Raw genomic sequence first — 15,046 nt, forward strand, 5'->3', positions numbered from 1 at the left:
AATAATTCAATGCAAACCAGCCAATTAAAGCGTTATTTTAAACACAAAGCATTAAATGCTGTTGAAAAAATTAGATGCAAATTGTTTGTTTTTTCCAAATCAAACATCCTCCTGGGGCTCAGTCAGAAGTTTACAAATCTCTGAATAATGCATGAGAGAAATGCACAGCATTAAAAACCATTCCAAAATATACGAGTTTACACCAGACAGATTTGTTTTACTATTTGCGCTCCTTTTTGGGGAGGGGATGACCTGAATTCATAATATTATGAAACAAATCCTGCATCCGCGCTTTATCTAGATCGGCAAACACTTTATTATGAGGGTTCCTTCCCGGCCATCGCCCCCCCTTTTCCCTCCTCAAAGGGAAAATGAGTTCAGCTCCTTCCATGCAATCCCCAACAAACACGGACGCTATCTCGAACACATTGCGTTATCAAACAAGGGAGAAATAAACAGTCGCACTGTGATCAAGTCATTAAAGTGACTTATTTTGTAGCATGTTATGTGAGCAGCGGTCATAAACCACTGCTGTTGACCTCCGAGGAGGACACACGGCCCTCCCCTTTAAATTGGCACTGCCCCTTTAAATACCTCACGCGCCCGGCTAGCTACGTGCGCGTGAATTTGCGCGCATGTATACGCGCGTGTTGCCTGTGCGAGTGCGTGTATGTATGCATGTGTGTGTAAGTGTGTGTGTGGCTAGTGCGGTCGGATTTGTGGCTTGTGTTGTGTTGCAGTCAGTCTACTTTTCTCGTGTTTTAGTGCGTGAAGCGATGGGAATGCGCGAGCGATGGCTGTGAAACACACCGGCCGGGCGTTGCTGGCCCTGTTCGGGTTGCTGGCTGTCGGGAACGGTAAGTTGGAGTCGAGCACCCCGTTTCGGCTTTTGTCTAGCTGTGCTCGCCCGCCGTGTGAGCGTTGTGTGCTGCCTTGTGTTGTCGTTCGCTCCTCGCCATGGCGTTGCTCCTGCTGCTGCTGCACGCTGGAGGGGATTTGGCTAAGCACGTCGAACTAGCGTTGACCTACAAAAAAAAGTCGAATTCTTGCTTGTTCTCAACGGGAGAACACTGGATCAGGTGATTTTGCTTAATCGAAGCCAGCCTAATGCACAACAACGCGGTCGCGTTACTTGTTTACGTCGGAGTGTCTGCTAGCCGACAAGATACTAACCCCGTGTTTATATTTATACACGAGTCCTGAATGTAGGACGGGGTCGGAACAAGTTCATCTTACTTTGGTGCCGTATTGACCCAACATTCTTACTGGATCATCTGTAATGTGTGTAGGCATGGGACGCCATCGGATACGATATTCTTGAACAATGATATCGCGGTATATTGCGATTACAGCTCTAAATTGTATTATTTTGTGTTTTTGTATATAAAGGTTAAATAAATGGTAAACTGTTTTGCCTCTTGGAGGAAAAATGTTTCTTTTTAAACAGGTAGGCCCAAAAAAAAAGAATAATATATTTATTTCATATAGATTAAAAAACAGATCGAAGTTAATAGCACTAAGCTTGCACAGGCTGCAGCATTTTTATTTGATGTTTTGTCACTATTAGAAAATGTAAGTTCAAACAGTGTAAAAAAAAAGGTAGTACATATGTGATAAAAGATTAGTATAACTCAGTACATACTGCACTCAATGTGATGTAAACTGATGCTACTTAGCCACATTAGGCCCAGGCAGCAGCTACAGAGCTGTGGCCATCAGGTGACAATTTCTATTTACGCCGCTATATTGGAGCCAAAATGAATGACGACGTGAACATAAGCGACAAGTATTCAGAATCGACTGTGCATTTTGATCAACTTCATATCGAACGATGGCGAACTATATTGTTTTTTGTTTCACTTTAATTAATGACAGCTTCTAACTGGTTACAATTGCTATTAAGGCTGTTACATCATTAATTTAACAAATAATGTAGTTTGAGTTTGCCAAACAGTGAAGGTAGTGTTCTCGTAAAATGTAGTTATATTGAAACTATTCCGGTGGGAACAGCGGCTACTTTTTTGAAGCGTGTTCACCAGTGGGGTAGTTGCCTTCCTCCAGCCCTTGCCTTTCTTTGCTTTTTTCGGCTCCCATTTTGGGCACGGGCAAAAGTCGTATTGAGTCAACAGCCTTCGGTTCTCACGTTTTCTCGACATTCACGCAATTGTCATTACTTAGAAGTGGGAAGCAGCTGGCTACCAGTTTATCTCTCGCAGGCGACTGGGCGGTCCAGGGGGTCTACTTACTGGTATGGCAAAATTGAGCAGTTTACTAACCGTGACTCTTAAAAAAACATGGTAAAACTTCACACCAGTACCCGACGCATACCAAAGTGTGTTGGTTGTGCTTGTTTGTGACTCAGTTGCCTTGTTAAATGTGACCATGAGGGGGTTGGAACATTCAGAATGGAGCCCTAACCCACTCAAAGGGCTGAAATGTGTTGCTTGGAGCAAACATATTGCCCTAGTGCCCATTTGCAAAGGATTGAAAAGGGTGCTCGCCCAATGTGTGTGAATGCTGGCATGGGTTGACGACCGCCATGTATTCACAAACCCCAGACAGGAGTCACAGTTCAAGTCTGGGTGCATTGTGATGGAAATGTGGCAAGTGGGGGTCTTTAGGGCAGCTTCTCTGCTCTGCTTTTCTTGCTTTCTGCTTCTGTTGCTTGCAGATGAAACCAGCTGCTCACTGCCCCCCCCCCCCCCCCCTATAAACAAGCAGAGATGGTAAAAGTATACCCCACTTAACCCATTCACAACGATTGACGTTCGATTTGTTGAAATTGAGAGAACAGACTGAGAATGGTCACGTTTCAGTGACATTGATAGCGCTAGATCTCCAATTCTTTTTGATTGGTAGGGCTGACAGTGATTATTTGCTGAGCTTATTCGTTGCGACTTTACCAGTGAAAATGGATTGGACGTCTAGCGTCTTCATTGGAAGCCACTGAGTCATGTAGTATTGCGTAAGTGGAGATACTTGTTCATCGAAAAAGTCTGGAAATGTAGTGATTCCAAAGGTACAAATTGTAAACTTCAATTTAGAGAAGGAACCCCAGACAACAGCAACATGAAGGACTCATCTAATCTCATTTTCTGAGCCGCTTTATCCTCACTAGGGTCGCGAGGGGTGCGGGAGCCTATTTTAGCTGACTTTGGGCCAGGAGTGGGGGACACCCTGAATTGGTGGCCAGCCAATCACAGGGCACAAGGAGACAAACAACCATTCACGCTCACACTCATACCAAGGGGCAATTTAGAGTGTCCAATCAGCCTACCATGCATGTCTTTGGAATGTGGGAGGGAACCGGAGTACCCGTAGAAACCCCACGCAGGCCCGGGGGAGAACATGCAAACTCCACACAGGTGGACTGACCTGGATTTGAACCCAAGTCCTCCACTGTGAGGCCGACGCGCTAACCACTCTGCCGCCGGGCCGCCCATTTTCCACAGAAATATTTCAAAGAATTGTGTAATGCAAGATAGAATGACTGGAGGAGAATGTTGTAACATGATGCAAAACAGCAATGAGTTTTTGATGTGGAAAACATTTGCAAGAGAAGATTTTGAATTGTCATAATTTGCTGGTTGTGCAACACTACACTTATTGTAACGTCAACAAGATGTCTTGCCAACAATCTGATAAAGGGGATAATTAAACCCTGTGGGCAGATGTTATATCTTCACTACTTCCAAACTAATTCTAATTGTTTGTAATCCCATTGCCTTCTTTTGTTATTTTTTTGTCTATCATGTTTTAAAGGCCTATCACATTTAGTCTAAATCAAGTTTGGTCTCTAAGGGACTGTTTGCAGCCTGTATCGATGACATTTTAATGCCTGTTGCACTTTCTAAATATAAGGGTAAACATTATCTGCATCACAACATTGCAGAACATTAGATAAGCCAAAAAGGACAACTCTCAAAACAAATGGGAGAGAGTATTTTTTTTAAATATATTTAACTGCAGAGCACATCTGTTGCCTTATAAAAATTGATAACTGGAGCATTTGCTTGATGTATCCAAATGTAAACTCTATCAAATCTACTGCTTTTAAAAATTAATAAGGATTTTTGTTTCTACTTTGGGATTTTTTTTTTGTCAAGATGGACAATTAAAAGATAAAAATGTTTCTCTTTGAGAGTCACCAATCAAATATAAACTCACGCAATTCTGACCTAAAGTTCAATAACGGCTGATCGAAACAAGTTTATTAAAGAACCCCCGCCCAAGGGTTCTGTTGAACACGCTCGCCCAGTTTTTGCGTATTGAACACGAATGATGTCATCCTAGTCATGTTTATTCGAAGAGGATACGCCAACTTTGACATTGATGTGTGAGTGTGGGGGTTGGATGTGTTGCCGACACTGATAAAAGTTGGGGGATGGGGGTTATGGGTGGTTGGTTTGTCCAGCTGGCAGGGTCTTTAGTGAAAGGGAGCCCACAAGTTGGTGTGAAGCCGTGGTTTGAGCACCCTTTGGAGGATTATGTAATACAAGGCCCGAAACCAGACCCACACGAAAGTGGTTTAGCTCGTGTAGATTGGAAAGAGTCCTGTGTTTCTGGCCAATATTTTTGTTCCAAACTGCTTTGGCAAGTCACGTATTGTTGACTTCATTCAGATTAGGAGCAAGTTATGCCTGTTGCATTCTCGCATGACACCGTCAGCTTTGTGTGTACCTGACACACTTGCAATCTGATCTCAGACACAGAGCCGGGAGTGTCTTACTACTGTATCAATGTCCACGCTGTTTTATCAGTGTTGTAGCTCTATGTACTATTAAATGAGCGTCATATGATGCCCCTTCCTGCTGCTAGCGCTCTTGAGAATGAACTCTTTGGTGTGGGCTTCATTCATGGTGAAAGTCACAAACGAATAGACAGGTAGGTGTGTCACTAAGAAAGCATTTTCGTACTGCACCAGGAAATGTTGTGGCATAATTTCTAATTTTATTTTTGTATTTTGTGAAACTTGGTAAGTAACACTTCCACGCTGGGAAAAACTAAGCAATTTATTTTATTTTTATTTAATGGTTCAGGTCATTGGTGGGGACCGTTGTATTCAAAAACCAATATCACAAATGTTATAACTAAACATGTGGAACAAACACAGCGTGTTGTCCTTTGATTGAATGGTCTGGGGTTCTAATACCTGCTCCTACCTGTCCCCAATGATGTAGTGTCTTTGGGCAAGACACTTCACCCAACTTTTAAGCATGCTGAGCATTTCAACAATTAAACAATCTTCTTCAATTAATCACCTGCAAAAGTTTAGGTATGTGACAGCCCTATTCATTAGTCCACCCTTACAGCTTGTATAATGGGCAGAGCATGTTTGCAAATGTCTGGACTGTGTCCGGTAAATCTCATTGCACATGGTTCTATGCTGGGGCGGATTCCAATTTAAAGGCTTTTTTTTGTTAAATGAATGCACCCTGAAAGCTTCAATGCATTAAGTTTTACGAGCTTCATTTAATGGCTAAGAACCAGCTAGCTAGCTATTACCCAACAGTTTTCATATTAAAGGTTCAAGACCTGAGGGCTGTTATTACACCAGTTTATAAAAGCCTTTCCATCTTGGTGAAAATTATCTTGCTGTAATTAAATATTTTTTAAAGGAAACAACTGCTTTAAATGGGTAAACATACATGCATAAGAAATGAAAAATCCACAAAAAAATGTCGAATTTGTCTCCATTATCCTGAGCAATGTTTTAACGTAGTAATCTGTTTTGACCAATGACTTCTAACATTGCGAGGGGGCTACATAGATTCAGGTCAAGTCTGAGATGATCTAGAGTCAGTAATGACCTCCATTAGGCCAGCAGGCTCTGGGCTCTAATTGGCGCAGCAGACGGCGTGCACTGTGACTGACCCAGTGCCACTATTACTGATACTGCACCACAAGGGGATACAATGACCGTCAGACCCACAATTGCACTCAATTGCAAAGATAGTTCATGTCTGGAGGGCTACATTAATACCGTTCCCCCACCCCCCAATTCTTCTACTGAGACCTTTCCCGTCCCTTTACTCGGCTACTACGTATGTATCGTGTCTGTATCAGTAATGCTGACCCTTGGACTAGATCAATGCCAAGATATACGGTATTGTAAACCAACTTTCTGTACAAATGAGTAAGTTTCCCCTCCAGCAGAGACTTTGTTTGCTTGCAGGTAGGGAACGACATATGGTTTATGAATTTCAATGGTACGTTTTATCGTGCGCTAAAAAAAACAAGACCCGATGATCATTTTATCTGTTGGAGGATAAGTCAATAATATTTTTATTGTGACAAGCTCTGGACGTTGTTCTTGCACTTAGGAAAGCAAATGTCTTGTAATTTATTTCTGTGCTTTTCAATATATTTGCAGACACGAGTACTTTTCTGACCTGCATTTTACACAGTAACTTTTTTACATTTCTCAATCATTTGCTCAAAATAAATAAAAAGAGGTGTGGATCAAGCATATGGCCGAAATTGAAAGAAATGTTTTTATTGTGGTTAATCAAAGTTTTTTGGTAAAGTCCGTTGGGAGTTTTGGAGTATCAATATGCTACTGTGACATTATGGTGCAATACAGACAATCAAGTCTTCACAACTGCAAATCCTAACTACAAAAATGAAGTAGCAGTAGTTCTATGGTACCTGCTCTCCCAGTTGCAGAGACTTGGCTTTGGAAGCCAATCAGTAATTTGACTCCGAGATGCAGACAAAGGTAATGACTTTCCTCTTTCCTGGAGCATTGATTCAGAGGCACTTGTGCATGTTGTCTGTGTGTTGAGCTGTCTGGTGGCGGCTGTTTGTCTTGATCAACTCTGTCTGGTATCTGAATCTGAGGTATCGAATTTCAGACAGTGCATTTGGGTAATAGCGTTGTGCTCTTCACACACACGCTAACATCAGTGTGCTTTTGTGTGATTTGCTTCTGATGCGACAGTTCGCACAAGGAGCTTTGTATAACCCATGAACGCACTCGAGCCGATAGACTCACAAAGGAGTCAACAGGGGTGCATTGTGTCGCTAGGATGAATGGCACTATAGTGTGGGTTGTTTTCTGGTCCAGGTAGGGGCAAAACCAGTTGGGGCAACAATGTATTATTAATCTCTTCCTCTCTACAACTGTCATTTCCTGTCTCAGCATGTACGGAATGATAGGAACTTGACAAACTTTTAACTTCACTGTTCCCTTTTTTCCTGTTACTTGCCCCCACCTTTCTGTAAGTCAAAGTCTAGACTGGGTTTTAATGACGCTAACAGCTGGTCCCTCGGGCGGAACTCCGATCGCAGCTGGGGGGCTCTGTAAGACCGGTTCGTTAGTCCCCCGCCTCTTTTATAGTATCCAGCCCATCCCCCACCCCGTCTGGCCCTCAAATATTGGGGTTGTTGCCACTCACCATGGCGGTCCACTTCGCGGCGCCCATCCCCCCTTCTCCCGCTCGCCTCTTTGTTCACCCAGGCCCGCCTGCTCCAATCCTTACTAATGTTCTCTTAATCTCCACACAAAGCACTAGTGTAAAGACTAAGAATAATGTGCATACAAGAACAGAATTCACCAAAAAAGGACTCGAGCTGTTTGTCTGCTTTAGGCCATACAGGGGCTGGAAGTGAATGATTGTCACATCTATCGCCGTCAATGGCAGGAAATGATTTAATGCTGAACTGTGATTTGGCTCATTTCCCTACGAATTTGTTAAGAGACCCAACTTTCTCCACTTGGCAGAAATTCCCCTTGTCTTCTGAAAACTTTATTCCAGTGATTCTTTTTAACATATTGTTGAAAAACTCCTCTCGTAGTGGCGAGCCCGCTCTGTTAGGCGTACACCACTCATGGAAAAAAAAATGCAACGCTCCGCCCAGTGCTCGTAGAGATCTTTACATGAGGGAGATGCGGGGAGAAAGTTCAGCTGTCTCGTATGCTCGTATCTCAAGGTAATTATTTGTTCGGAATTTTACTCGTATCTCAAATTCCTCTTATTTCGTGGCACTCGTATTACTGTAATGTAGCATATTTAATTCAGTTTCGCATTCCAACAATGGTACTCATACCACACGTTGAGCCAAGATTTTCAGCCTCTCCCTCTTTGCCTCCCAAATTGCTAGGCACAGCAGAAATATGACTATATATTCTTGCTTTGACGCTCCCCTTCCAGTAAACAAGCACAGCTTAGTCACATCGGCATACCATCCATGACATGTTTGTAAAAAAAATACCCCTCTCCCACACGAGATGAGGCTTCAGTAGCATGGAAACTCCTGTGAGGATGTCACAATTTTTTTTTCTTGCGTACAACAGAAGGTGCACTTCATACAAATGCAATTTGGGATAGAATGCAAACCCGGCTCACCATTGGTCAACTGTTGACAAAAATCCGCTCGGCCATACTTGTCATAAAGAAGTTGTGTGAGAGCCTTTCTGGTCAAAAAGACCCTCTGGATAAGACAGGAGATTAGTGGAAGCTTTCCATGCCTAAATCTTTGCTCTCTCTGTGCCAGACATTGTTAGAGCTTGAACTGACAGTCACGCCTGTCTGGAAAAGAATAAAGATAAGAATTCCTCTTTTCTTGACTTATTGCTGCTTTTTTAGTCCAAAGTCAATTCTCGAGAGGTCCGCTCTTCATTTGGAATTGAAGGATTAGTTTTTGGCCTGTGACATGTTACTTACAGACTACACAGTGATTTTGAAAGGACAGGGTTTAGTTATTCTCGGGACCGAGTGCTTAAACTCCATCAGGTCCTGACGAGCTCTGCATTTGTTAATGTCAAAACTTGGTAAAAGCTTGTTAAGACTGACCAGAGCTAAATGAAAACATGTGCGCTTGGACTTTAAATCGCATTTGGCTCCAAAACTAATCAGTTTCCTGAGCTCTGCTTGCTGAGCCCTTACTGGCGCTGGTAAACTGACCAAAAATTTTAGCTTCCAGTAGCAAGCATATTTGTCCTTGAATAAAAATTGGAATTAAATGTTTATAAAAAGGTAATTAATAAAACCAAAATGAACAAATACAAACGATAGTGGCCCTCTAACACAAAAGTAGATTTTTTTTCATTAATAGCATTTAACTTAGAGACTGCCATTGACAACGATAGACGGCCAATTAATTTAATTGGCTGTGAATGCTCATCTTTCAGTGCCTAAGAAGGCACAATAATCGATACCTGCCCTCCCAGTCAGAAATGAATGGACGTCTAGTGCCCTCTATAGTAACCAATGAGATAAAAGCCCCCCTTTATATATAGGGTTGAACAGTGCTGAATTGGTGCAATGTGTTCAAGAAAAGTCAGTATTTTCTAACACTACTTGATCATAGTAAAACAGATTTTCATTACATTTGCGAGACTCCAAGTACTCAGAGCTGGCGCAAAGTGCATTTCAATTATATTTGTTCTCCCTGAAGTGCCCGAATTTAGTGTGAAATGACCATGATCACTCATGCCCTTTTTGTTTTGTTCCCCAATCAGCTCTCCGCTGTAACTGCACAACGTGTGAGAAGACGGGTTATGAATGCGAGACGGATGGCGCCTGCATGGCCTCCACATACAACAACCAGGGAGAAGAGCAACATGTGCGCATCTGCATCAACAGCGATAACCTGGTTCCGCCCGGGAAACCCTTTTACTGTCTCAGCGCCGAGGGTCTACTCAACACTCACTGCTGCTATGTAGACTACTGCAACAGTATTGACCTGATCGTTCCCGGTAAGGCTCTGCCAGATGGGCGCCTGGCTCGCCTTTCCGGTGTGAAACTGACACTGTATTCCTTTATGCCTTCCCAGTGCCCACGAAAGAAGAACTTTCAGGCGCAAGTGGTTCCTGGGGTCCCGTGGAACTAGTGGCGGTCATCGCGGGTCCCGTCTTTCTGCTCTGCGTGCTACTCATGGTGGCAGTTTTCCTCTTCCAGTATCATCAGAGGGCCTACAGTCACAGGCAGAGGCTCGAGGTGGAGGACCCGTCCTGTGACCATTTGTACTTGGCCAAGGACAAGACCTTGCAGGACCTCATTTATGACATGTCTACCTCCGGATCAGGCTCTGGTAATAGAACACTATACAGTCATACCTTGAGACACGAGCTTAATGCGTTCCGGGACTGAGCTCGTATGTCGATTTACTCGTATCTCAAATCAACGTTTCCCATAGAAATGAACTAAATACAAATTAATTCGTTCCCACCCTCTGAAACCCCCCCCCACCGAAAAACAGGATATCACAACGGGAAAAGCATTTTTATTGGTTGTAATTCACCATCTACTAACAAAGTAACAAATAACTAGTTATGATGTTTAATACTAAAATTAGACATTATTCAGTAATGTAACTCAGTACTGTAGCTCGTAACAACATAAACTTTAAATTTAACTTAAATGAACTTAGATTCCTATACACACGCTTAATAGCAATTGTCATCATACGCCTTTTCTTTGCACTACCCTTCATGGCACCATGCTTTGGGCCCATTGTGTTTCACTTAATTCTGCACTAAAGCAGAAAAAAATGGATCGCTGCGCCCAGTGCTCATAGATATCTTTATATGAGGGAGATGTGTCGAGAAAGACAGTGCGCAGAAATCATAAGCAGCCTCTCGTGTCTCGGCCACCTGGCTGTCTCGTATGCTCGTATCTCAAAAGTTGTCTTGAATCTCCTGGCAAATATTTGCTCGGAATTTTACTTGTATCTCAAATTCTTCGTATGTTGGGGCACTGGTAGGTCAAGGTATTACTGTATTTACAATGGAGTTTAGGGATTTGGTTCTGTGTCTGTTTGGAAGTCTATGTTGAAGATAACTGCAGAACAGATAAAAGCATTATCATCAAACCTGCAGGATGTTTGCAATATGAAAGGGAAGAGAAGAATAAATGTTGTGGTGATGAGGCCAAAGGTCACAGAGGTGCGAAAAGAAATTTTGTAATAACCTTTTAACCCATTAGCCTATTTAACTCCGATTCCTTATACTATGATGAAATGTGAGCAATGCTTTGTATGTCACCATCATCATCTACTCTATAAAACATGGCGACACATTGAGTTTGGATGCTTAGGCTGGGATCTGGACCCTGTGAAGTATTTATTTAGATGTTTTTTTTTTGTTCCCCTGAGATGCATCTTGTGCCCATTTGACCTGTAAGTCACGCTGACCTGAAGTCTTATCACAAATTTCTAGGCACTTACAATGATTTGTGGTAATCACAAGTATTTTACAAGTCTGGAAACTTTGCAGCAATCATTTTATCTGCGGTGCAAGGGATAATAATAGTGGAAATATGTTGCGGTTCCAGAGTAATCAGCTCGGAATGTGTCGAAACATGTCTGTGATGGGAACACGCACCTCCGTGCCCGTTGAGGTCATTTTTGCTCTCAAACAGCTTCTTAACATGCTTTCATTCGCAGTAGGTGGTGCATTCTACATTTTTACCAAACAAGCCAATTGATCTCCTACTGCCTCCGACAGGCCTTCCCCTGTTTGTGCAGCGGACCGTGGCCAGGACCATCGTGCTGCAGGAAATCATAGGAAAGGGCCGCTTCGGCGAGGTCTGGCGAGGGAAGTGGCGTGGGGGAGACGTTGCGGTGAAGATCTTCTCATCACGGGAGGAGCGCTCCTGGTTTCGAGAAGCCGAGATCTATCAGACGATCATGCTGCGCCACGAGAACATATTGGGATTCATTGCAGCGGACAATAAAGGTGATTTTTGCTGGTTAGCCTGTCGGCCTCACGGTTGTGGACTCCTGGGTCCGATCCCAGGTCTGTCCTTCTGTGTGGAGTTTGCGTGTTCTCCCTGGGATTGCGTGGGTTTTTTCCCCCAGGTACTCCAGCTTCCTCCCACATTCCAAAAACATGCATGGTAGGCTGGTTGAACATTCTTAATTGCCCCTAGGTATGATTGTGAGCGTGAATGGTTGTCCGTCTCCTCGTGCACTGCGATTGGCTGGCCAGCGATTCAGGGTACACCTCGTGCCCGGAATCAGCTGGCATAGGCTCCAGCAGCCCCGTGATCCTTGTGAGGATAAGCGGTTCCAAAATGAATGAACGACCATTTTTATCAAGACAAAAACCGTGCATGTCCTCGTTGTTCTTCATCTAAACCGAAACAGCCATATCCACCTTGTCACCTTCTTTTTGTCATTTTCCACCTCATAGTTGTGCATTTATTTTCTTCAGTGCTCGGTTCTGTTCTTCTTCAGATAATGGCACGTGGACTCAGCTGTGGCTGGTGTCAGACTACCACGAGCACGGCTCCCTCTTTGACTACTTGAACCGCTACTCGGTCACCATCGAGGGCATGATCAAGCTGGCGCTGTCGGCCGCTAGCGGATTGGCGCATCTGCACATGGAGATCCTCGGCACTCAGGGTGAGACGAGCTCCGGAGACCCCGCTCGGGCCGGGCGAAAGTAACGACCGGATTCGCCACACTCCGCAGGGAAGCCTGGCATCGCTCATCGTGACCTCAAGTCAAAGAACATCCTGGTGAAAAGAAACGGCACCTGCGCCATCGCCGACCTCGGCCTGGCCGTCCGCCACGAATCCATCACGGACACGATCGATATTGCTCCCAACCAGCGGGTGGGCACCAAGAGGTAAGACTCGCCGCATTCCTGTCTTTTAACGTTTAGACATGTGGGTCACTCTAGGATTGAAGGACATTTTGTTAAGTGTATTCTAGGGCATTGATCCTCGGAGCACGTTAGCACTATTTCCTTTTTCTTTTTTGTTTCGGAGCTGATTTAATTCCAGTAATTATTTGTGTTTGTTTGTGGTTTGTGATTCATTTTGAACTTGGCCCTCCCCCCTCACGTTTGTCCAAATGGAGCGCCGACAATGGCACCGGAAGATGAGCATTCTTAGCTTTCCTTTGGACGTGCATCGGCATCAATGAGTGCCATGCAATGAGCTATAAATATTATGGAGGAAAAAGCTGCATTTGAAAGTGCATTTCTGTTTTTATTCATTTTACTTTCATCAATATAGGTTTTTTATTTACTTGGAATGATTTTACTTATGCATTCATAATTAGAAGAAACTATAAAATGATTCATCATGGAAAAAAGTATAACAATTGGTAATATTTCAGTTTTCATAATGACAAAAATGGCATTCGTAATTAGAAGAAATTATATAAAATCATTCATCATGGAAAAAGTATAACAATTGGTAATATTTCAGTTTTCATAATGGCAAAAATGGTTGGACACTCTAAATTGCCCTTTTTTTACAGCGGGGCTTGGGGTTTCTTTTCATCGAGCGAACATCCTAACGGCTGGATTGCGCTCTCTGGCAGGTACATGGCTCCGGAGGTGCTGGACGAAAGCATTAACATGAAGCACTTTGATTCCTTCAAGTGCGCTGACATCTACGCTCTGGGGCTGGTGTACTGGGAGATAGCACGGCGCTGCAATGCCGGAGGTGAGACCCCCTTCCTTACGCTGAAGCCCGTGACAAAAGCTGAGCACACCTCCCACCCCCCAGGTATCCACGAGGAGTACCAGCTGCCCTACTATGACCTGGTGCCCTCCGACCCCTCCATAGAGGAGATGAGGAAAGTGGTGTGCGAGCAGAAGCTGCGACCCAACGTGCCCAACTGGTGGCAGAGCTACGAGGTAAGCGTTTGTTTGCCCCTTTTACCACAGTCAGGCTGCATTCTCATGTTTTGTCGTGCGCAGTCGCTGCGCGTGATGGGGAAGATCATGCGGGAGTGTTGGTACGCCAATGGCGCGGCGCGGTTGACGGCGCTGCGCATCAAGAAGACGCTATCGCAGCTTAGCGTGGAGGAGGACATCAAGATGTGAATCCAGCCCTGCCAGTTTTTTTAGCCAAGGCCTACCTCACCTTTTTAGCCAAAACTACTGAGACAACCGACAGACCCCCTCCGATGTCGCCTCGCCTCAAACCTCTCCCCCTCGCTATTTCCCTCCCTCCCTTCCTTCCTTCCTCCTAATACCCGCCTTCATGCACCACAGCACTACCGCTCTCGTTATCATCTTTTTTTGTTTTTGTTTTCATCTTCCACGTGGCGGGCGGGAACTACTATCGTACAGTGTGGGTTCATTTCTCATTGTTTTTTAAAGAAAGAAATGGATCCCAAATTGCCCCCTGGCTGTGAATATTGGAAGAAACCAGTGGCCAATGTTGGTCTTCTACAACCCATCATCTGGCTGTGACATGCGCTCAAGAAAATACAATATGGGAGGTTCTGTTGCTGCCTCTGCGCTGGTGACCGGCGGACCGGCAGCAAACAGTCTTTTAATTTATTCTGACTTTTGACTTGATGTGGACGAACACTGTGAGACGAATTGCGCCGCGACATCGGTGCGCCGAGCCGAAGGGTCTTTTCCAACTTGTTTATTCTTTTTGATATATCTATTCTGTATTTCTGTCATGAATTGTTCTTCTGTGACACTACTGATGATGGGTGACTATTTTTTGGTTTGGTTTTAATTAACACTCCTCATCTGAAAGCACCAATGTGAAAAGTGATGGTACTCTGTTTTTTTTCTCAGCTAAACAAATTTTGTTTGACATGATGAATCTACTGGATTTTTCAACCTCCTCCGTCTATTTGTTGGTACTACTGATTCCACATGTTTTCTATTTGAACACAACTCTTTTCACTAACACTGGAATATTTTGGGGAGTGACCTGGACTCCTGGTTCCTGTCTGATTGCAAAGGTCAAGCATGATGTCAAAAGTAGTTCCTGGAACGATCGCCAAAGTCAAACTGCATGTTTTGCATTTGTTAAGTTCTAATCAGGAATCCGTGTGTTCATATTTGTTTGCATTTTGTCTTTCATGCATGCAGCTGCAGAGTCAGTCATGGCAGGTGTAAATTGTCCAAAAAGTTTAACTGCCCTGACCCTTTATTTAGTTTTAACTTTTTTTTTTATGCGATGGATACACAGCCACTAGACATCTTGTCCATGTATAATTTTTTTTAAATCCATGTCGTGCATATATTTTCAGGATTAGTGTATATAGATGATATACAATAAATTCTTTTTTTTTCTTCTTAAGTGGCTGTCTTTTTATTTTTGAGTCATTCACATGGTCGACT

The 15,046-nt window shown here is 43.7% G+C and overlaps 1 protein-coding gene across 2 annotated transcripts; it reads left to right on the forward strand.

The window, feature by feature from the left end:
- Positions 1-607: 607 nt before the first annotated feature.
- On the forward strand, positions 608-14,997 carry acvr1ba (activin A receptor type 1Ba). 2 transcript variants are annotated; one of them, XM_077597126.1, is made up of 9 exons: positions 609-857; positions 9,464-9,700; positions 9,778-10,035; positions 11,450-11,680; positions 12,181-12,348; positions 12,418-12,574; positions 13,276-13,400; positions 13,464-13,594; positions 13,658-14,997. In XM_077597126.1, the coding sequence occupies exons 1-9, from the start codon at positions 794-796 to the stop codon at positions 13,781-13,783; spliced, it is 1,497 nt and encodes a 498-aa protein (XP_077453252.1). In that variant the 5' UTR covers positions 609-793; the 3' UTR covers positions 13,784-14,997. The 2 variants fall into 2 exon arrangements, with proteins under 2 accessions (XP_077453242.1, XP_077453252.1); XM_077597116.1 differs by having other exon boundaries at positions 608-857; positions 13,276-13,594.
- The last annotated feature ends 49 nt before the right edge of the window (positions 14,998-15,046 follow it).

This window comes from Stigmatopora argus, chromosome 1 (assembly GCF_051989625.1).
Source record: "Stigmatopora argus isolate UIUO_Sarg chromosome 1, RoL_Sarg_1.0, whole genome shotgun sequence".
Classification (NCBI taxonomy): Eukaryota; Metazoa; Chordata; class Actinopteri; order Syngnathiformes; family Syngnathidae; genus Stigmatopora; species Stigmatopora argus.

Bases quoted from the DNA above. Each gene is read 5' to 3' on its own strand.
- acvr1ba (XM_077597116.1), top strand. From the start codon at position 794: ATGGCTGTGAAACACACCGGCCGGGCGTTGCTGGCCCTGTTCGGGTTG. The intron at 10,036-11,449 runs GTAATAGAACAC...TGCCTCCGACAG, and splicing joins TACCTCCGGATCAGGCTCTG to GCCTTCCCCTGTTTGTGCAG. The intron at 12,349-12,417 runs GTGAGACGAGCT...CACACTCCGCAG, and splicing joins GGAGATCCTCGGCACTCAGG to GGAAGCCTGGCATCGCTCAT.